The sequence below is a fragment of the Lathyrus oleraceus genome, chromosome 2, assembly GCF_024323335.1.
Source record: "Lathyrus oleraceus cultivar Zhongwan6 chromosome 2, CAAS_Psat_ZW6_1.0, whole genome shotgun sequence".
In the NCBI taxonomy this organism is placed as follows: Eukaryota; Viridiplantae; Streptophyta; class Magnoliopsida; order Fabales; family Fabaceae; genus Lathyrus; species Lathyrus oleraceus.
This window is the reverse complement of record NC_066580.1, coordinates 157,290,150-157,313,034: the sequence shown is the minus strand read 5'-3', so window position 1 is coordinate 157,313,034 and position 22,885 is coordinate 157,290,150. Positions and strand designations below refer to the sequence as shown.

At 32.6% G+C, this 22,885-nt stretch overlaps 1 protein-coding gene and 1 long non-coding RNA gene across 11 annotated transcripts in view; one reads left to right on the top strand and one right to left on the bottom strand.

Annotated features, from left to right (window-relative positions):
- The window catches only part of LOC127118648 (MADS-box transcription factor 23), a 31,390-nt gene extending 16,335 nt beyond the window's left edge, over positions 1-15,055 (top strand). Inside the window, exons 4-9 of one of the 2 annotated variants that reach the window (XM_051048881.1) lie at positions 8,910-8,971; positions 14,095-14,194; positions 14,266-14,307; positions 14,378-14,419; positions 14,566-14,720; positions 14,802-15,055. In XM_051048881.1, the coding sequence (XP_050904838.1) occupies positions 8,910-8,971; positions 14,095-14,194; positions 14,266-14,307; positions 14,378-14,419; positions 14,566-14,720; positions 14,802-14,820 (420 nt within the window). In that variant the 3' untranslated portion in view covers positions 14,821-15,055. The remainder of the gene's footprint in view (positions 1-8,909; positions 8,972-14,094; positions 14,195-14,265; positions 14,308-14,377; positions 14,420-14,565; positions 14,721-14,801) is intronic. The other variant, XM_051048882.1, reaches the window with a different exon arrangement.
- On the bottom strand, positions 1,047-19,433 carry LOC127118649 (uncharacterized). 9 transcript variants are annotated; one of them, XR_007802276.1, is made up of 4 exons: positions 19,216-19,433; positions 18,950-18,997; positions 13,814-13,895; positions 1,047-1,525 (listed from the first exon to the last, which is right to left on the bottom strand). It is a non-coding gene; the product is annotated as an uncharacterized LOC127118649 (long non-coding RNA). The 9 variants fall into 9 exon arrangements; XR_007802281.1 differs by having other exon boundaries at positions 1,047-1,471; XR_007802275.1 differs by lacking the exon at positions 1,047-1,525 and adding an exon at positions 1,796-3,812.
- Positions 19,434-22,885: the final 3,452 nt, after the last annotated feature.

The window sequence follows — 22,885 nt, the reverse complement described above, 5'->3', positions numbered from 1 at the left end:
TAAAAGAAATTATAATATTTTGAAAAATATTTTTGTAGAATCCGTTTTCAAAAATGCAAAGGAAAAATCCATTTTTTTAAAGTTAAAACAAACTGGGCCTAAATTACACGGCCCTTCTCTATTATGTTTAAATCTACAACTACTCTTTTGATAAATAATACTTTAGTCCATTTTAATATTGTCAAATTTATGCATTTTTTTTATTTTCTATTCACAAAATCATTAATATTATTTAAAGAGATTAATTATTTTGCACGGTCAAATAAAATAATTTACATTGTTAATTCATCTCAACCATTTGTTTATAATAAAGATATTGAATAAATTACTTAAATCAACATAAAAAATGTTATTTAAATTAAACTTGATATTTCAAAATCATAAAATTAATAAATAAATATTTAAAGTTAATCATCATTAATATTAGAAATCGTAAATAAATTGCTTTAAAAGAAGTGAGAGATTAAAGTTAATTATTTTTATAAAAAAATATTATTTATATTAAAGCATGCTAGAGTACAATACATATTTAATTTCCAAAAGAGAAGACTGTATTTTGAACGTGTCTATAACACGGGAGAATAATTAATTCTTGGAAGATTGGTGTGTATTTTAACATGCAAGGAAGATGGAATGTAATTTAAATTTTCTCTGTATAACTAACTCAAAATATATAGAATTATCATGTATATATTTACAACACTTACACTCTCTTATTTTAAAAAAAAAATACACTAACACGCTCAATTCTAATATAATTCTAATATAAGTTAAAGAATAGAGGAAAAAACAATCAAAACCACATCGGAAATAAGAGTCCACCAAATAAACTAGCAAGAATTTTTTTTTTATAGCAACTAGATATTTCTAATGTACCATGTGAATTTCCACAAATTCTTCCTAATTCCAGAGATACATCTCTGGACGTATCTCAACACACACTCAACAAAAGTCATTCTGAATTATGTCTTTTTTTTTGTTTATTTTATTTTGGAGTTGTATATATGAAATGATTTCATAGTTACATCTCTGAAGAGACACTAGTATCAGAATCAACAGAAAAGTAATTTTCTAAAATGAAATTAACATTCATAACATAAAATAGGCATTAGAATGATGATTTCAACATAAACTACAATATTTAATGTGATATGCAAACCACACATCACATTAAATCTCCATTTTTTGTTTGACAACATGTAACCACGAACTTTAAACGGACAATCACATTTTCTTGTATCATTGTCGTCTCTTTTAAAATTTCGAAGGAGTTCTATATTTCCCGCTTCTTTCACAAATCATTGTCACAAAGGCGCACTTCTATCAGAACCATTATCGGACCTTCCGATAACCACACCAAATCCATGTTTAGAGGCCTCCATACGAATCCATTGAAGCATTTGATCACAGGATTCAAAGTCTTGCTTGTTTTTAGAGTCGTTGCCAACATCTACCGCCTTCACAACAACACCTTGAACATTTGGAGAAACAACTTGTTTTGAAAAAACATCGGGGTACACCATATCTAATGAAAACAATTAAAACCATAACAAAACATAAGCACTACTAGTGTTGTAGAATGACTTCAAAAATGAACACAGACAAATTCCGAAAATGCATCTCCGGGCAAGTTCATATATGTTCCGGAGATACATTTTCGGACACGACGTAACTTTTTTCAATAAAAATGAAAGATTAATGTGAGCAATATAGAGGGGAAAGAAGAATCTTTACTGAAAATTCTATCTTCTTTTACTCCCTATGATGTGATGAACCAAAAGGATGGAGATTTTGAGTGAAAAATGGATTGAGAATGAAAGATTTTCAGGGTGAAGGGTTTGGTTGAAAACCAACTATATCAACAATGACTGTGCGATCATGCAGCTGGTTCTTTTATCAGGTATTTTTGAATGCATCTTCGAAAATATCTGACATGCAAAGGTAATGTAAATTTCAAAATGTCGCCCATAATTTCGGAGATGCATCTCCAAAATATCTACTGAATTATTAAATAATTAAGGTCTTTCTTAAAATGTTCCGGAGATGCATCTTTAGAATAAAAATTAAATTATCCAACATATAGAGCGCCTTTCAGAATGACCTTACTTTAGTGTGCAAGAGATGCGTCCAGAAATGCATCACCGAAAATGAAGGATATTTGTGGAAATTCACGTAGTACAGTAGAAAGATCTCGCAAATGCAAGATAATGGATTTAAATACGAGTCCTTCAAACCAAAGACAATAGGCCATTTGGAACTAGCCCTAAATGAGTCATAAGAGAGAGATTTAGCCAAATATGCCATTTGAACTTGCACTCTCTTATTGATAGAGCATTCTAAAAGAGAAAATGAATGAAACAATGAATGGTATTATTAAATGATAATGAAATTCCTATTACAATTCTAGAGTCAGGGGATCCTCAAGACAAAGAAGAATAATTCTCTTACTACCTAATGCAAATCATACAATAAAATTGTGACCTAAGACATACGTCTTGCCTTCCCTATTATTAGGGAGAAATTTATAATTGTTTAAGTGGATCTATGTGGCACTACCTTCCACAACTCTCTTTTTCATTTTTTCATGAACTCTCTAAATCTTAGGCCTATCATGCTTAAAGTACAATAAAATGTCATCCTCCATTGGAATGGGCTTAATGTTACTTATCCCTTCAAAAGAAGCCTTGCCCTCAAGTTTAATATCTGAAAATTAACTTTTGAGAAGTAGTTCAAACTCCCAAGTAGCATCAATTGCGTCCATGCCTTTCCATTGCACTAAACATTATCTCAGATGTATCTCTCTTTTGAACATACCCTTCAATGACATCACCATGTCATGTTGAGTAAGGCCATATAGATCCTCCATCCTCCCTCATGATTGCAAGTAGGTCTATAACAGTTTGATAATTTCCCGTAGTTTTCTTAAATTGCGACATGTGAAAACAGGATGAACTCGTGAAGTTGTTGGTAGCTCTAATTTATACGCCACCCCATCTGTTGAACAATTTTGTAGGGACCAAAGAAACCTGGAGATAATTTTTTATGGGTGTTTTGCACTGCAAAATTTTATCTATCAAGATTTAGTTTTAAGAAAACCCAATCACCCACCTTAAACTTCAAATCTTTTCGCTTTTGATCAACATAAAACATCATTATCTCCCGAGCCTTCAATAGATTATACTTGAGTTGACGCAATACTTTATCTCTATCATTTGTCACTCCTTTCAAATATTGCACCAAATCTGATGATATCCTACCGTATATAATCTCAAATGGAGTAAGGAGTAAGCCCCGTAGATACATTAAATGCATTGTTATGCCACAACTCAGTCCAAGCCAACCAATCTAGTGTTCTGAACACAAACTAATTGGTGGTTGTGCTTGGAGAGGCGATCTACCACCACCAAAACAACCTTTTACCCTTTAATCTTAGGCAACACTGTGATAAAATTCATAGAAACCTCATTCCACACCAAAACTTGAATAGAAAGAGGTTACAATAATCCACTAATAATAATGGTAACATACTTTTATCTCTGACAAGTGTCAAAAGCTTTAAAAAACCTTGCTTGAAACGTTACACTTAATCTCAAACGAAATATCAAAATATGGAAGAGCCAACACCGAGCACATTGTGACTTCCACTTCACTTGCTCTAAAACCTTTTAAGCATAATTATCAATAAACTTTATATAATATCTTATCAACCCAAGGAAACTAGGATCGCCTTTTACATTGATTGGGATTGGCCAGTTGATCACACTACTCACCTTGCTAAGATCACAACAACCTTGTTGTTCCTTTTGAATTGGCTGCATTATTGCAAAACAACAATAGAGATTTCAACCTATTTTGGAGCAGAATGACACATGTGGGAACCGATGTCCCAACATGTGTGCATCATATGTCTTTTATCTACAGAACAAGGATGTTGCTATGTGCACACGTTTTTCAATTACATGAAATGTATTTTTGATGATGTGTGCAATACGTAGGTGTTGCTATTTTTTAGCAATTAGATAGATTTATTTGATTATTTAATTAGTTTAAATTTAAATCAAGGAGATTTAAATTCAAATTCATATCAAATCAAATCTTATTTTTTGGAGCTAATTTGGAGCAACAAATCTCAACAATATCTTCACTATTTTTGGACAAAATCATATCTTTATCCAAGGAAAAAAATCCCAGAAGATATTGTTATTTAAGGAGACTCGTTCAATATCTCATATTTTTTCAAGAGTTTTGTGCACAAGATTGAGTTCTTAGTGTTTATGAGTCATTTGTTTCTTGTATTCGACGCTAATGTCCGCATAAGAATTAGTATTGAATCTACTGTTGTACACCATTCTATGTTTCAATAACTTGGCATAATTGTTGGTTTGTCTTAGTTGAGTTATAAATTCAACCATAAATAAACTTGTTATTGAGGTTGATCATTAGAGGTTAGTGGTTGAAAAAAGTGAGTTGGTTCTCATATTTATGGGGATACCTAAATAGAAAGTCACTAGGATTAAGGAGAGACATAGAATTTCATAGGGTTTAGGATTTTTATAAGACTAATTATTCTTATTTGAAGTAGTGAATTTTCTTTCTTGGGTAGAGTGCCCCCCAAACATAGACGTGGTTTCACCGAATTGCATTACCAATTCCTTGTGTTATTTTATAACTTTCTGCATTATTTATTATTATTGTCAAACTGTTCTTAAACTAATTTTAAAAGTTAAACAAGTTGTCTCAACATCTGATCCAACCTTTATCCCCAGAAGAATAAAATTTCAAAGCCCTTATTTCAAAATCATGTGGCATAGGTATAAATACTTTGTTGTCCAAAAACGCATTTATGCTAATTTTCGAAAAAGTGTGACGTTGTAATACTTGCAAAGCAACGTCTAAATGATGCAATAACCGACTGAAAATAGCCGAGGATATTCATTAATCCAAAAGGCATAACATTCATAGTGACTCTCATGAGTATGATAAATCATCTTTGTTGGAAATTATGTATAATTAACTTTCATGGGAGTGTTCCAATAAGACAAGAAGTGTGAAGTTGAGTTAATGACAATAAATGCATTGCCAATAGTCCAACATAGAAAGTGGTGATCACTTTAAAAAATATTATAAAAACTTAAAAACATTATGAGCTAAAGAGAATAAAGTGTCACATGGACAAATGTGGTGGTCTCAAACATTATGTCATTCAACAAACAATTTAATTTTAATTATTCCTCATGATTTCGGTTGTTGCTTAGAGTCTGAATTTCGAATTCGAAACATGTAACCATTCATGAAGTAGTGCGTAATATATCCATAGGTGAACCATTGCAAACCCATGCTGAAAAGGTATTGTTTCATAAGAGTTGCAACATTGTAAAACAACACATGCATGGCCTATGAATACATTATTCAGTATTCAAAAATCAACACATCAGAATCGTGCATCCTCTTCTCATAAATTCTAGACACACTTTCTTGCATTCAAATCTTCATCAGTCTTGTGTAGATTCGATTACGAGACTGAATTATTCTAGGTATTCTTGCGTTCAACTCTAAGACAATAAAAAGAATACTTGAAATACTTTTAAAAAAAGTGACATCAATCACGATTCAGTCCTGAATCCATTCAATTTTACCGATTTATCTAACAATCTTACGGATATTATCCTCCTTCATATAAATTTGGTGATATTCTAAATTAAGGTCGATTTTATAAAAATATCGTGCACCAAAATGTTCATCCAAAATCTCATCAGCCACCGAAATATGGTACCTATCTTGTCACCTTATTTAAGGCCAAGTAGTGTACACACATTATCAACGAATTGTCTTTCTTTTTATTTTACAAAACCATAGGACTGGAGAAAGAGCTTACGTTATTTCTAATTATCCCCTGCTGCATCAGATTTTTAACTTCTCAGTTTTTCGGCAATGGGGGTATATAAGGGCACACACTAATAAGGTCAACCTCGCGCAATAAGGGAATAGAATGTGAAACGTTTCTAGGGAAGGTAACCCATGAATTTCCTTTAAAACATTGGAAACTATCCCAAAATGATGTTCAATTGTGTGTTTATAGGTTGCTGTAAGTATGTGGGAAGCTCTACACTGGTAGTCTTATAATACCCTTCTCAAGATACAAAATGAGATGCATTGGTCAAGAGGAATTTAAGCATCACGATTAGATTTCCCTGGAAAGGTAATGTGGCGCCCAAGATAATTAAAGATCATAGACATATTCTTCCAATATACAGTGACCTTACCCAACTTTTCAAGCCAAACAACCCCAAAAATCATATCCACGCCACCTAATTTTAAAATATAAGCATCAGGAGTCATACCTAAGTAACCAATAGTCAATAACATGCCCTCAGAAGTACCCAACGCCATGACCTTATGACCATCTCCAACCCCACACCTGCTAGTTTTGTAGGATATATGATAAGACTCAAAGCCCCAAAGCTTTCATGACGCTGAGGGTGATGAAGTTATGGGTGGCACCTCTGTCAATTAATACTGACTATAACGCTATTTTCATTAACCTTTCCAAATGTAAAGTATTTGTTCCAGAAATCCTAGAATGAGAGATCTAAACACCCCTCTTGTCTTTGCATTCAAGGTCATATACCTCTGCAACCTCTTCAACACTGACTTCCAAGGCTAAAATAGGCTAAAGTTTCTATTTTATTGTTTCCTGTCTCATCTTCACCTAACAGAATGACACGAAGCTGTTCGAGGCACACTGGTAGAGCGGGTGCCATTGCTCATTGTAACGAAAACCACATGTTGGAGGCCGGCAAAGATCCTCCCCGATGCTACCCTTCGAACTAGCAGTTGATGGGATTGTTTGATTCATGGAACTGATTGAGATAGATGAACCCGAGGGTTGAAAACAAGTTTGACCCGAGTTTGATTAAACTTATTGGCCCATGTGGATCACCTTCACGGGCATCCCAAGGCTTATGAGAATGAGACCGAAAAGCATTGTATCCAACTTTGACATGTGACTCGATATTTTGACCTGAATTATTCTAATTGGTAAACCCTGCTTCAACACACATGCAAGTTGCATAGCTTGGTAAAAAATTTGTGGCTTAAATGTGCGAACACGAGAACAAATGGCATGGTGTAATCCCCCAACAAAATATCCCAAAAATTGCATCTCAATCAACCAGCCACGTTGGAACGAGTGGAGCTCGAATTCAAAGATGTAATCTTCAATGAACTTAAGTTGTTTGAGTTTTTCAAACTGGTTGTCCAAGCGACTGGCGCTGGAACAGACCATCAAAGACTCCTTGAGATTTTCCTATGATAAACACTCAGTCAAATCCCTCTGAAAATTAAACCAGTGGATGGTTTGACCTTCCATACCGAGTTGGGTGAGTTAAATATACACGCCTTCAAAACCTGGTCTCCCTCTTGTAATCAACGTGAGCAAATCATCGCCGTTAAAAGTCGGCCACTCCACCTTCTTAGCTAAAAGGTGGATTTCGTCTAAGGAAGACGAAGACCCTCCCTTACTAAATAGAATGGTCTCGCATTGTGGTTGCGTCTCCAACAGCCTTCACGTCTTAGTTAAATTATTTCTTGCGTTATATCCATTCGAGTCTCCAAATTATCAAGACGGTCTCCCTTTTCGGTGACTCTATCCGCCATTTATGGGGGCATGAACAACAGTAGTTCAGATCAATTGATAGAGCATAGTATAATATAAGATGGATGAAGGTGTGAGTGATATTATTAATTAAAAATGAGAATGAAATTCCTATTACAATTTCGGAGCTGAGATCTCCTTAACAAAAAAAAAACAATTTTCTCTCAACCTAATGCAAATCATAAAATGAAATTACGACCTAAGACACACCTTGTCTTCCTTGTTATTAATAAGAGATTTCTAACTAATTGTCTAAATAGGTCTCCGCGGCACTGCCCTCCACAACCATCTTTTTCTTTTCCTTTTTCATGAGGGATGTTCATTACACCCTCAATATTACTCTCAAATCCTATGAAATTTCCAAAAACGCCCCTCTCACACCATTCGAATTTAAAACTCCGAACGCACCACACAATAGAATTACAAGAGAGCTCAAGTTAAGTGAAATGCATCAAATGCACAAATTGTCTTGTCCAAATATTTAATTCTAGACGCACCACAACAAGAGAGTTCAAGTTCATCTAAAACACACCAAAAAACCTAAACAATATTTATGCATTCAGTGTGTCCGAATTTGAAATCTAGATAGTATGAGAGGGGCATTTTCGAAAGGTTAAGGGTTTAAAAATAAAATTAAAGATTCTATGAGCAACACACTTTTTCATAAATTCTCCTAATCTTAGGCTTATCATACTATTAAAGTGTCACCCTGAGCTTATTACATATTTTGCAGTTTTTTAAGGAGTAAACTGGGCTTATCACATATTTTGCAGTTTTTTAAAGGAGTAAACGTGTGTCTTTTTCTTTTCTTTAGATGGCAGTCAATTTGGGGGACTTTCTCTTAAAAGGCTATATCTTGTAAGAGAATATTTTGTTTGGGCAAGAACAGAATCTGTGAACACCTTACATGAAATTGTGGCCTATAGTAACTAGAGCATATGATAAAACAAAGGCAAGAAAAAGAATTACAAACAAAGAGGAAATGGGTGGATAGAAACATTAAAAAGTAGTAGGTTCAACTTCTGTTGCCTTTGTGCAAACAGTTCCTGGGAATATGTTTGAAGACATTCATATCAGACGTGCCAATCTAAGAATTCTAAATTGAACTCCTAGAAAGCTCAAAACAATTTCCCAACCAAACAATCCCTAGGAGTTATATTGAATGCTTATTATGATAGAAGTATCCATATTGGTGATTCATTTACCTTAATATCTGACTAACTAGAATGTATGTTGTGTTTCTTTCATTTTCTAGTTCTGGCAAAGGGAGGCAGCAATGTTAAGGCAGCAATTGCATAATTTGCAAGAAAATCACCGGTACACCCTTCAACATCTATTTTAATTTATTTTATCAAAAATAGAATTCAGAAATTTCAACTATGTGGCCATTCGTATGTTTGTTTGAAAGATGAGAAAATAATGTCACTTTAAAAGAAACAGTAAGAGTAGCTTCTAAATAAGTTACAACATATACTAGATTAACTTTAGCTTACAGTAAGAGTATGTTGTTTTCCTTGTTATTATCCAATAGTAGAATTTACCAATCATAGACTCTTCAGTATTTCCCATCCTGTCATTCTGCTAAATGTGAAACCGGTAGATTAATGCATGAGCTTGATGCTCCCTTATGATCTTTCTGCTAAAATCAATGACTTTTCGTCAAGATGTGAAGATCCATTGTTTAGAGTACAGTACACTGCCTCAATCCTAATAAGTACTTCAAACTCGTACAATCTTTCTTTTTTCTCTGCGGGGACGGGGAGAAAGTCCCCTGATGGTTTGGAAACGACGATGGACATCTCTATTTTCGAGTTTTTATATATTAGTGGATCAGATTAAAAATAACAGGCTTCTTTGGTTTTTAATTAGTAGTCATTTTTTTGGAAAATTATACTGATTAATTAATTAATTAATTCGTTCTTGATGTTGGTACATAATCTAGTTTGAGATCTGGTTCAGTAATTTGGTTTGGTATCTGATTAGTTATTTTGGTTTGGCTCCTGCTATTTGAGATATGGTTTGGCAACCATGTCATGGTATTGGTATAGGTCTGATTCATTTTGTATCTTATTATTTTCAGTTTTATAATACATGAAAGCAAGGCCTCAATTAGTACATTAATCTGCAAAACTTATTCAATTAACATTTTTCAATTTAAACAGAGTTTAGCATTTTCCATCCTGCTTTTGGTAAAGACGACTGTTATAATTATATGATGAATTATTATTAAAAAAATGTTTATAAAGATGAAAAAAAATGTAGGGAATAGAAGCTCGTGATTAGTAGTACCAGGATAAATAATATATAAATCTTGAGGGATGGGGTAAATAATATATGTAAATAATATATCAATTCCATCCTATTTTGTATCTTATTTTTTTATCTATTCACCAATTTCATGTTTGGTTTCACACTTACAAGACTATTTAAGCATATTTGTTTTTATAATTTTGTACATTAATTTTGATCTTTTTATTTTTGTATCATCACATAATGTTAGACTGATAATGTGTGCTAAAGTCCTCAACAAACACAGTTGCCACTTAGAATAGAGTGCTGCTTCGCTTTATGAAATTGAAAGGTTGAATTAACATTGTGTAATTGGTATTATACTCTATTTGGAAACATTTATTAATTTTCTCATATAACAATTTTAAAAATATTTTTAAATTTTACAAGTTGCAAACTACTAGGATATTTTGAGTTTTTTTTCAAGTAATTTAATAGTTGAAATTCATCCTTTAAAGGTGAACAAATGCATCCTAACTTCTAATATTCCTGTGCATAGTTACCAACTGAGTTGCCTTATCGTAACAAATTCTGAGTTTGATAAATCTTTTCTCAATGCGGCCAAGGACATTATCAATAAATTGAGTTAAAAGTGATTCTCTTTGATCTAGGAAAATTCCTTAATGTGCTTGGGTAAAAAAAGTTTAAGTGAAGGTGATTTTAGAGAATAATTCTTTTTAATTTTAAATTCAATTGTTTTAAAGATGAATTTATTGAATTATAAAAAATGGCAAAGGTTTATTAAAAAAAATTGGTCAAAACCAAACTTTGAGAATATCAAATGTAGCTTAAAAATTAAAAAATTTAAATTTCTTTGATGTGAATCTCATATTAGTCATTATAATTCTTTTAAATTGTGCAAGCTGATTCCTATGTTATGTAAACACAAATCTGTATTTATCATTTTGCATCACTTTTCATTCTTTATCTATGTTTTCATCCTAAAACTTCTAAAATTTATAAAAATAGCATAAAACTGAAAATTTATTAAATTAGAATTATTAACAAAAAAAATTAAAAAATCCATACAAACACAATTTTAAAGTAGTTGCGCTAGCAATTCTCCTAAATATTAAAGAGCTTTTCTTCAAGCATGGCATTCTTAAATCATAATGAAAAAAAGACTAGTTAAAAGAATTGGTATTGGTCTAGAGAATTGGTCTTAAATTATAAATCTTATTAAAAAAAGAATTGGTCTTAAATCTTAAATCTTATTCTAAAACACCTAACTCTAAAGAATTGGTCTATTACTAAAAAGACAGGTCTAAAATCTTAATGTTGGAGTGATTAAAAGACAAATCTAAAATCCTTTATGCCCTTTTTCAAAATAAAAAATAAAATTATTTATGACCTTGAGTTAGATATAGAAGCCTTGGGCCAATTAGAGATAACTTCTGACCATGAGACAATAAGTTGGGGGTGTTGCTTACTACACCCCTTAATATTACTCTCAAATCTTTAAAATTTCAAAAAAAGCTCCTCTCGTAATGTGTGAATTTAAAAATCCGAATACATCCAATGTACCAATAAGATTTAGGATTTTGGACATGCTTCGGATGAACTTGAATTTTCTTGTAATATATGGTATGTTCGGATTTTGAAATCCATACAAAACTATTTATGCAATGGATGCATTTCGGATGAACTTGAACTCTCTTTTAAATGTGGTGTGTTCATATTTCAAAACTCGAACAGAGTTATTTGTGCAATGGATGCATTTCGAGTGAACTTAAACTCTTTTGTAATATGTGATACATCCGGATTTCAAAATTCAGACGCTGCAAACAAACAAGGACGTGTAAGACGGACTGCCGCGCATGACCTAAAATTTGTCATGGTCAAACCATAACTAAATAAGCTTACATTTTACAATTAAACTATAGTTAAATAAGACATCTATTTTATTATAGTTAAACCACGACTGATCTACACGGGACCTTCAAAAAATTGAGACAGCTCTGAATGCAATTGAGACATTTTTGGAAATTGCATAGAATTTGAGAGTAATACTAGGGTGCAATGAGCAACTCTCTCTAAGTTGGACGAAAACAAGCATGCTCCTAGGATTTTTAGTGCAGAACAGAGAACCTAAATGAGTAGTGTAAAGAAGGTCGAACATAGACTATTAATTGAATCATAAGTCTAAGTATTAACTGGGTAAGGGAATTAAAACTGAAGTAAGAAATACTGCTAAGGTTTCAAAAAACACCATCCCAAGGTAGCCGATGAGGTAAAAACACATCGATAAAATTAACACAACAATGGTGTAACGAAAAAAAGATGAGAAGTCTAATTGGATTGTAGCAATTAATAGAAATGTAAGAATACAGTGATAGAATAATGTAAGTGTGTTACGTGAGTAGATCACACGTTTGATTCGAGTGCAATACTTCCCAATGTAGAAAAGCTTTTTACTTAATACTATATAAAACCCAATATTGAACTTTCTTTCAAAACTTAAGATAAAATTGTATTAATATTGGTATTGGGGTATGAAGGATGATTTATAGAATAGAATGCATTAACCTCTGTCTGTACAATACCAAACGCTTAAATCTTAATTGAATAGGGAAACACTTCAGGCATATAATGAAACATGAAAACCACTTTTAAGATTATTTTTTCTAGTTTTCTAGATATTCTAGCAGACATAAAATCTAATGTTGATTTAGCTTTTAAGAAAACTGGTCCTTTAGGGTTATCAAAACCGTTAGATACATGTTGTGTTGTGTTTACGATGCTAGTTGATACACTTCATACACTGCCAGATATTTGATAGCCAACACAGAATACACAATACAACATAGGTTATCAACACAATGCAATAGTTATGTTATGTTGATAATCCTATACTAACGATGATATGACCTGAAAAAAGTACATACAAGTGTTGAACATTTCACGCCTTATAGGTCAGTTTTGTAAAATTTAGTTAGACCTAAACCCAAATTCCATGGTATTTGAGCTTTATCTAATTGGGGCATGCTTTAGATGTCCAATCTTGAGCATGAGGGTGTGTGGTGTCAGACTCTTACATTGGATGTGATATAACCTAAAAAAGTGTTTGTATGGTGATCATCTCTTATTTTACCAGTCTGTTTTATATGGTTGAGTAGGGCTCAACCCGAATTCTAATATGTTAATCTGGCTACTAGGCACCCTATGGTGTTTTCCTCACAAAATTGAATTATAGTAATTAGTTGGAAATGGAGAACATAAGATAATTTAAGTGCACTGACTATCAGTTTGTAACATTTGTTCTCATTGAAACAAAGTGTGTTTTGGGTGAAATGATGTGTTTAGGTTATGATATGAGTAAAGTTACTCATCAAGGACTAATTATAAAGATATTTAACAGATATATAACTACAATCATAGTTAAAGTTGACTAATATCCTAATTGCCTTTAAGGAGGATTCCACTATTGTCCAAACCCTAATATCTATTGTCCATCCTTAAAGAATTTCTTCTTTTATCAAGCCGGTATCTAATGTGTTAAATATTATAGGGATTACAAGACTCTCTTGTTAGAAACAAACACTAATAAAACAAAATATAAATGTGGGCTCCATAAACCTTAGTTGAAAAAGCAAGTCAGTAAAATGATGCATATTATAAGCAGACTAAATGAAACCGCTACAAAGATAACACAGGTGAAGATGGCTAGAATGATGCACATCCTAGTTGGTTCGGATTTTGCATGGTCACGACGACACCATTGGAAAGATGTGTAATAAAACTTTTAGGAGACACAATCAAACACTGTGCCTAATACTTTGCCAAATTGAAAATTCAAATAGTTCAATAATGTTAAAAGTGAGACAATTACTGAGGTTTACTTCATGGCTTAAAAGAGTGTAGAAGGAAAACCTCAGTAAGATTGTTGTTTCAAAGGATATTGACAAGGCTTTAGGAATGTTTTAGATGTATTTAACCTCTGGAAGTAATAACCCTGAAAAAACAAAAGAATTGTTGGTAAAATTATCATTACAAAATACAAAAAAACTGAAGACATTTTACAATGTTTTGCTTATAATAAAACAAGAGAAGAATCTTTTTGGATTATCAATCTATTGCCTACTACCCTTTTAAGCCAATTATCAGGTTTAAGGTTCACATCCGAACATTTTATTATTAGTATGATTTTACAGGCAAATAATGGGCGAAGAATTATCAGGTTTGACAGTCAAAGAACTACAGAGTTTGGAGAACCAATTGGAAATCAGTCTTCGCGGTGTTCGTATGAAAAAGGTTTGCATTTTATACAGTACTCAAGTTTGATTCTAAAGATACCATAGTTGACAAAGAATTGAATTATGCAGGAGCAACTTTTTATGGATGAAATACAAGAACTAAATCGAAAGGTCAGTCTTGAAACGGAGAAATTAAAAACTTAGCTATTCATTAATTAAAAAATGTTCTTATATCCTGCAGGGAGACATCATACACCAAGAAAATGCAGAACTGTATAAGAAGGTAAGCCTAATTTGTCAGAAAAGATGGAACTGAAAAAGAAGATATTGGTTTGTATGGCAATAGAAACTAAATTATCGACATTTTAAATGAGGCAACCTTGTTAGGTGCTATATTCTGAACTCTAAAAGAGACTTTCGCTAACCCAGGTCTATGGAAGAAAAGATAAGAATGGAACAAACAGAATTTCTGTTCTCACAGACAATCTAGGCATAGGAGATGATTCACACCTGCCTGTGAACCTCCAGCTCAGCCTGCCACAGCAACTACACTACAAAGCACCTTCAGGAACTACAAAACTGGGGTATGGTTTCAATCATTTAGCTAGTAGACTGTTAATCATGAATACAACACTATTGACATCAGAATGTTTTGATTGCTTCAGCAGACTACAATTGCATTGACGCATTTCCAGGAGATAGGTGTTTCTCGTCTGCTATCAAATAAAATGGCCTTGGGTTTTAATTAGATATATGAATGTGGCATGGCATATAGGCCACAAACCATTTACGTCAAAAGATTTTAATTTGAAATTATGAAAATTAAAATTATGAACATCAAACAAAAAAAACAACCTAAGAATGTATGCGATGAACAATGAAGCATCTGTGTGGAGCTAAGACTCGACAAACAAATTCTCCAAATTCAACAGATGTTTAATCCATTTTACTAGTGTTAAAAAACTATTACTGCCTTCAAACAGGTGAAGCTGGCATAATTAAAGCATCCACGATGTTGTTAACATATTGGGCAAAGCAGTGCATAGAGAATATAAATATTCCCGCAAAATAAATCTAAACATCAATGCATGAATAATATTAACATAAAATTTACATAACCACAAAATCCCTACCAGCTTAATATCATTTACATTTAGAATGGAGACGGGGAAATTGAAAATAAAAGCCTAAATGAAAGACTTCTTGACTTAATGCAATGTAGCTCACCAACAGTTAAAAATAGAGAAGGGATACAGCAGGGACGACAGATCAGGATGAAAGAATAAAAAGTATATGGAACAAAACCCTATGCAACTCAATTTACGAAAAATAAACTTGCCTTTTTCTAAAAGGTTATAAATCATAGCAATTCAGGTTTCAGAATCAGAACCAAAAATTTACAATCATGGCAACAACCAAATAAATGAGCAAAGTTATGTGCCTTCTGAGATGAAAACAAGGCCTCCCCAGCCACAAAATGAAACTATTAATGTAAAGTACTGGCAGACTAGTTGCCCTCTGTTTGCAAGATGTTCAATCTCTGAGAAAACAATCATTGCTATCAAAATTCTATTCCTAATGTTTGATATAAAACCATTGATGAGTCTTCACCAAACAACTAAGGACTCTCTGAGTGGGTTCTTGAACTGGTAATAAGAGCCTAAATCTTCTGAGTAGTCTAAAATTCAATCCTTGCTTCCCCATTCTTCTAAATACAGGTTGAATATCATAACAAGGTAGGTCCGTCGGACTATTCTACCTGCTTCAATTCAAGAAAAGTGTACTTGCATAATGCAAATTATTCTAAATTGTTTTACATTACCTGACTGGTAATAGATTCTGTTTAAACCCCTAAAAACCTTCTAGACATAGGCAAAATATTTTATATCGTCCTACATCATGCACAATTTCAACAATGTGTAGACTGTGTCTTATAAAAAAAATCAAAATACACCCTCAGCCACTCAAATATGTCTTGTGTAAATTGTATATGGGATAAACTGAAATTAACCCTCCTAGAGAATAGATAATGCACTATGTGGTGGATATTATTTCAAATGCACATGTCAAGGCAGTTATGAAAATTCCTGATGGTACAATTGCTTTAACAGGTTGTAAGCATGTGAGACCTCAAATATGGAGAATTTTGTGTATGATAAAAATAGCTTATATTACTAGATCTCAATGATAAATTAGACAAATGAAATTTAATGAAGGTGGAGGATGATGGCTAAAAGGAGATGATGGTGATAGATAGAAGAGTATTCCCATAAGTGGTTGGTGATGGGCTTTCGCTACTTGTGGGTTCTCATTACTTCCAATCTTGTGATTTTTCTCAATGGGTACCTAGACATTTTACTCTTCCCATTAAGAGAGACATATCCATGTGAGATTTCCATACACACTTCTTCCACACTTCCTCCAACTTTATGAAAAAAGGCATTTTTAATACTCAACTATCGAACCTCCCGTTCAAAAAAAGCTACCAAGGCGAGAATGAATCATAGAGTATTCATTTTTGCTACTAGAAAAACGTACCCTCATAATCAATCTTGTATGTTTAAGTGCATTCATTCACAACAAGTCTTGCCTGATATCAATACGGTGTACCATATGTGTGATATTTAAGTGTACATCCACTTACATCCTACTACCTTCTTATCACCCGGCTTGTCAACATTCACCTAAACCTTATTTATTTCCAATATACTCATTTGAACTCAATTCTCATCCTTTAAGGCCTCTTTGAATTGAGTTATGAATTTTAATAAAATCAATTGCTACAACAAAGAATTTGGATAAACCTCTATTGTTTCAGAATATGCTATTTAATATAAAATATTGCCAATGAGCTAGTACATTGTCACTATCAGAATTTTAACAATTCACTATTTTCTATTCGCAATTGACAACATTGATTTAGCACGAACAAACTATATAGGATACCTAGCGCATAAAAGTTTTTTGTTAAGGCAATCGAAAACTCGCCATTACTTGTTTCACAATTAGCGGTACTTACGTTTGGTTTAGACAACTAAAATTGAAGAAGATACCACTGTAGAAGAAGAGGCTACAACAAAAGACAAATCATGAAGAGAAACTTAACCAACCAAACCTGGTACACATTAAGATAGACCAAACAACTCCAAATGCAGCAAGAAAACCCCATGTAATACACCTAAAAAATGGGATCCACAAGCAAGAAATGATTTCAAAGATAAAAGAAATGGTCAATGAGCCACATGGGACAAGATGCACAATGAATCGACGGCAAGAAGGTGGCTTCGGAATCAGCATACCAATGTAACCACCTTTAACACGCATGAGATGAAGCCTAGCACTGGTACTCAAGAGGATCATCAGTCGGCGGCCTCAAGTCCAAATAATGGTGTCCCCTTTGGACATATGACGACAAATCTCTTTTAAATCAAACTTTGAAACTCACTTGAATGACACAAATAATACTAAATAATTGTCTTGAAAATACAAGGCAATGCATATTTATATACCAAAGAGAATATCTCAAAAGAGGTAAATTTGGGTATAGGTAACTATCTAAGAAAATTATATCAAGGATAATAAAATGAAGGGATATAACTAATAATTTTAATAACAATCAATAAAACAATCTTCTTAACCAATACTTACAACTCTTAACAATTATTCACGGAAGATGGAAAGGTTCTCAATCAAATTTCTGACATACTCTAATAGGCAAAGGTACTCGCTTGATGATTCATGTGAATAACATTGTTATTACCAAAACAATGATGAGTGAATACTTGAATTAGAATAACATCTATTCACTCACTTTTCAACTAGAGACTTGGGAAAACCTTTTCATTTACTTGTAGAAAGTCAATTCATGCAATCTCCACGTGCTTATTGTTGAGAATGCTTCAGATTAACCAAACCAAGACAAAGTAAATCCTAAGTTGTGGGGTATTCAGATTCAGACTACGCTAGTTCACCTATCCAAAAGGAGAAATGCGGTTGTTTGATCCAATACAAAGGTCGAGTATCAACTTCCAACAACAATCACTTGTGAACTTATATTACTCATTGATTAAAGTTTTGGTGTGTTGATCAAATGACGTCCATCATCATAATCAATCTACTCTACATATTACATCAAATCTAATTTTTCATGAGTGGACCAATCATATATGTCATATATATTATTATTATCACTTTATCAAGGAAAAAGTTCTTTCTATGGAAATGCCTATTGAATTTGTTATTCAAATCATCAGATTAGAAATATTCTAACAATTTCTTTGGACACTTCAAGGACAGTTAGTTCATTTGTAATAAGTTTAGAACAACTGATTTGTATATCTATCTTAAGGTATTTGAACATATCTCCAATTCAATGAAAATATCTACCATATTTAGGAGATGTATATAGTTAGTTTCCCTATTTTCTCATATTCCTCTTACTATGACTGTAAATCATGTAAATCATGTATCTATAACCAATCATGCTGAGGTTTTCCCCAAAAAATTTATAAATTACATCATTTGTCTTAAGAAAAACTACATGTCATTGTTTAATGAAAAGAATCTCAGAAATGAAAAGAATCTCAGACAAAATCCGGTAACATATCACAGCCAAATCGATAAAAGATTGATTAAACATAAAATTTAAGTTTTATTGATAATCGATTATTTGTTAAAACCAAAACTATTACTCCCCTAACAAAGTACATCTAACTGGAGTAAAACAGTAGCAAAAGTTGCATAATATAAAATTAAAATTAAAATAAACACTAGCATAAACAACACAGCACTTGCAAATTCATTTTCTTATTACCTGAGATCCGAACGCAAATCTCCATTGAAAAACCATCTCAAAAGTAACCTAGATATAACAATAAAATAAACTGCTAAGTGTACGATTAGAAGAACCACCGTGATGCCACGATAATGCTAAATCCAAAAATAAATGCATAAAAAAACTAAACTAAAACTATTCTTCTATACACTAAATTGCATCTAAAAGAGGAAAGAAATTCTACAATCTATGCTTTCGGTTACATGCAATAAGATCAGCGTTTCTTGTGTTTTCTTTGGTTTTACCTTTACTCTCGCCGTTTCTCAGCGACGAGATGGATCTGAAAGATGGAAATTCGGTTCTGTTGAAGGATGGAAAGTGAAAACAACGGATAGTCGTTACGTGAAACCGGAATCCGCCATTGAACGGTGAAGCTTCGAGAAGGAAGGGAATAGAAAAATATGGGAATACGCTAGAAGGAGTGAGAGAAAGAGAGCGAAAGTGAAAGAATGAAAATATCTGGAGTAACAGTTATAAGAATCGATTTAAATAAACCGTTGTGGGGCCATAGGGGGTTTGCAGCATTTGTTCCCCTAACTAATTATTGGTTTGGTTTTAAAAGATTTAATTAATTGATATATGGTGTAAACATCCTCTTTTTACTTTGGCTTAAATTCTAATATTGTTTTTTCCTTGGTAAATCAATTTGGTAGATACTTATACATGGACATTATAGTATAGTGTGAGTTTAAATTTGGGACATTCCATTTTGAAATTTAAGTCATTAGACTATTTGACAAAAATATATATTTTTTGTTTTTGTAGTTGTTATATTTGTAAAAGTCTTCGATAAGACTTATGTTATGTCAATATCTCTCCATCAGGTGTGTGTATTGAGTCATACCATGATTTCCTAAATAATAGGTAGTCAACAATCTCCCTCAGTCAAGGGAGAGTAATTACCATCTCCTAGAATTTTTTTTAAGTTTTAGTCCCAAAGACCTATATAAATACCTCAGTTTAAAACTTGAAGACTAACTTCTTCAAGTTGTTGTTTGGAAAGAAGACTACTGCTTCGATCCGTCGTTTGAAATTGAAGACTCATCGTTTCTCTCCTTGTTCGTTGTTTGCCTGGAAGTTAGTCATAAACTTTATTTCCCTTGTATAAGGGGGTTTAAGTGTTCAACCTATTAAAAGCTCTTAAATTTATTGGATACTCTCGAGATCAAATCTTGGACATAAGACTAAATTTTTTTTATTGAACTTGTATAATTCCTGGTGTCTTATCTTTATCTCATAACTCCTTAAATTTTCGCATATTACTTTCTGCACATTAATTATCGCTGATCATTTCTAAAATCTTTCAAAATAAACTTAAACTTTGAAATTGATTAAAAAAGTTCAAACTCAAGTTTTTCTGAAAGCCACAATTCAACCCCCCCCCCCCCCATCACCCCTCTTGTGTGGAGTCATATATCTAATAGTTGTAACATCAATAAGGTAGTCACAAAGGAAGATTGAAGTTGTATGCGAGCAAGGAAGGAGGAAGGTAATTCAAATTTTAAATAAAGAGGTTGACAACTTGGTATCTTAATTAGTCAAGGTTAAAAGGATGTATATCAAGAATGTATGCTACAAATGATGAGGTTGCGTTCGGGTTTAAAGTGGAGATTTAAGAAGTGGTATATGTGGAAAGCCACAATTCAACCCCACCACCCCTCTTGTGTGGAGTCATATATCTAATAGTTGTAACATCAATAAGGTAGTCACAAAGGAAGATTGAAGTTGTATACGAGCAAGGAAGGAAGGAGGAAGGTAATTCAAATTTTAAATAAAGAGGTTGACAACTTGGTATCTTAATTAGTCAAGGTTAAAAGGATGTATATCAAGAATGTATGCTACAAATGATGAGGTTGCGTTCGGGTTTAAAGTGGAGATTTAAGAAGTGGTATATGTGGAAAGAGACTAATCCCACAGTTGAAAATCTTATATCACAAGTGTCATACCCCAAAATTCACCCTACCTCGATACAACTTTCATCTGCTCCATGGCCCTACTGCACATGCATGCTTTCATTATTTCATCATCATAATTTCATTGAACTTTCATAACCAAATACATATTACAGGAACTCAAGGCATGGTGTTTACACCTGGGAAAAACTGGGGTTATCCGGTTAAAGTTCTGGAAAAAAAATTGATTGAGTAATCGATTACCCTAATCATGGTAATCGATTACCCAGTCAAAAAATTGATTTTTTGGCCATTTTGGATTGTGTAATCGATTACCCTAATCATGGTAATCGATTACCCAAACCAAAAATTGATTTTTTGGCCATTTTGGACTGTGTAATCTATTACCCTAATCATGGTAATCGATTACACAGACAAAAAATTGATTTCCAGGCCATTTTGGACTGTGTGATCGATTACCCTAATCATGGTAATCGATTACACCTGCGTGGACAGCAACAGTAGCTCTGTTTTTTACACAAAGTGCTTTTTGGGTCACCCCCTTTTCCACCTACTTTCCCTATAAATAGAGGTACTATTTCCCCTCATTTTTCATGCTTCTTAGCCCCCAAAAGTTCTGTCCAAGTACCATTTACTCACCTCTCCAAACCTAAGTCAAAACAAAAAAATATTTCTCACTTAGAAAAGTCACTTCACCAACCTTTTTTGTCCTCTTTCATATTTTTTTTCAAAGTTTCTCACTCTCTAACACTCATAACTCAGCTCATTCACTATACTTCCACCATAAACACTTTCATCCCAAACCCCTTGCTATATATCCAAGCTCAACACCATTTCAACCTACCCTTTTTCAACATTTTTAGGTAATGATATTAGCTTAAACTTTGTTAACTTTTTGGTTCTGTTTTTGTGTTGAAAATGGTTATTTGTTCTTGGTTGATCTTTTGAGAGGGTTTGGACTCAAGCTTGTAAAAAATGATTAACTTTGGTTTACACTTTTTTTCTTTGGGGATTTCTTGCTCTTGCTACTTTTATCCACCATCTTTAATCAAATTTTGTATTTTGTTTCATTTGTTATTTATTGTTGGCTTGTTTTCACATTTATTTGGTTGATGAGATCTATTAGATCATGTCCATGGTTGTTTAGAGTTGATAAAACCTTCAATGTTTCAAACCTATTAATGATTGATCAATAGATCCTTCATGATACTTTGAGGCATTGATAGGTTGCCTCTATTTCAACCATTTTTGGGTCATTTGATACATAGATGAAACCATTTTCTTTACATTAACTTGTTATTTTATTTGCTTATTGTTATTCTACTAACCACTAACCACTAACTACTAACTCCTAACATTTACATTATTTCACTTTACTTCCTTGCAATTTATTTGATTGTTCACTTTATTTCAAGTACTTTATGTTTATGTTTATGTTTATGTTTATTGCTATCTAACCATATCATTTACATTGTGCTAATTTATTTACTCTCTTACTATCTTGCTAAATAAAAGAGGAGTAAAAACAAAAATAAAGAGAACAAATCATAATATTGGTAGATGGACTTAGGGTTGCATAACTTTCTTTGTTACAAATCTATTGTTAGTTGATTTTTCAATCATCTTCAATACTTTGCATCAATGATAAGTTATCCCTTAATGTGTCATATTTTGAGTCTTTTTGACCTATGAAAAATAGTCCTCGAGATGTTCATTTTGTACATATTATTAACCACTAATTATACTTCACTAACTTTTTTTATCATTAACCTTTGTTATTGCAATTTTGTTACCATTAACTTGTGGTTTATTTTGTGTCATTTACATTCACTAACCATTATTATTATGATATTGTCATTCTTTATCTTGTGATTTACTTTTATGTCATTACCTTGTAATTTACATTCAAGTACTCATTATCATCATCATTGTACAAACTCATCATGCATGTTTATTTACTTGTTATTTATTTTATTATCATCATACATTAAAAATAACAAAA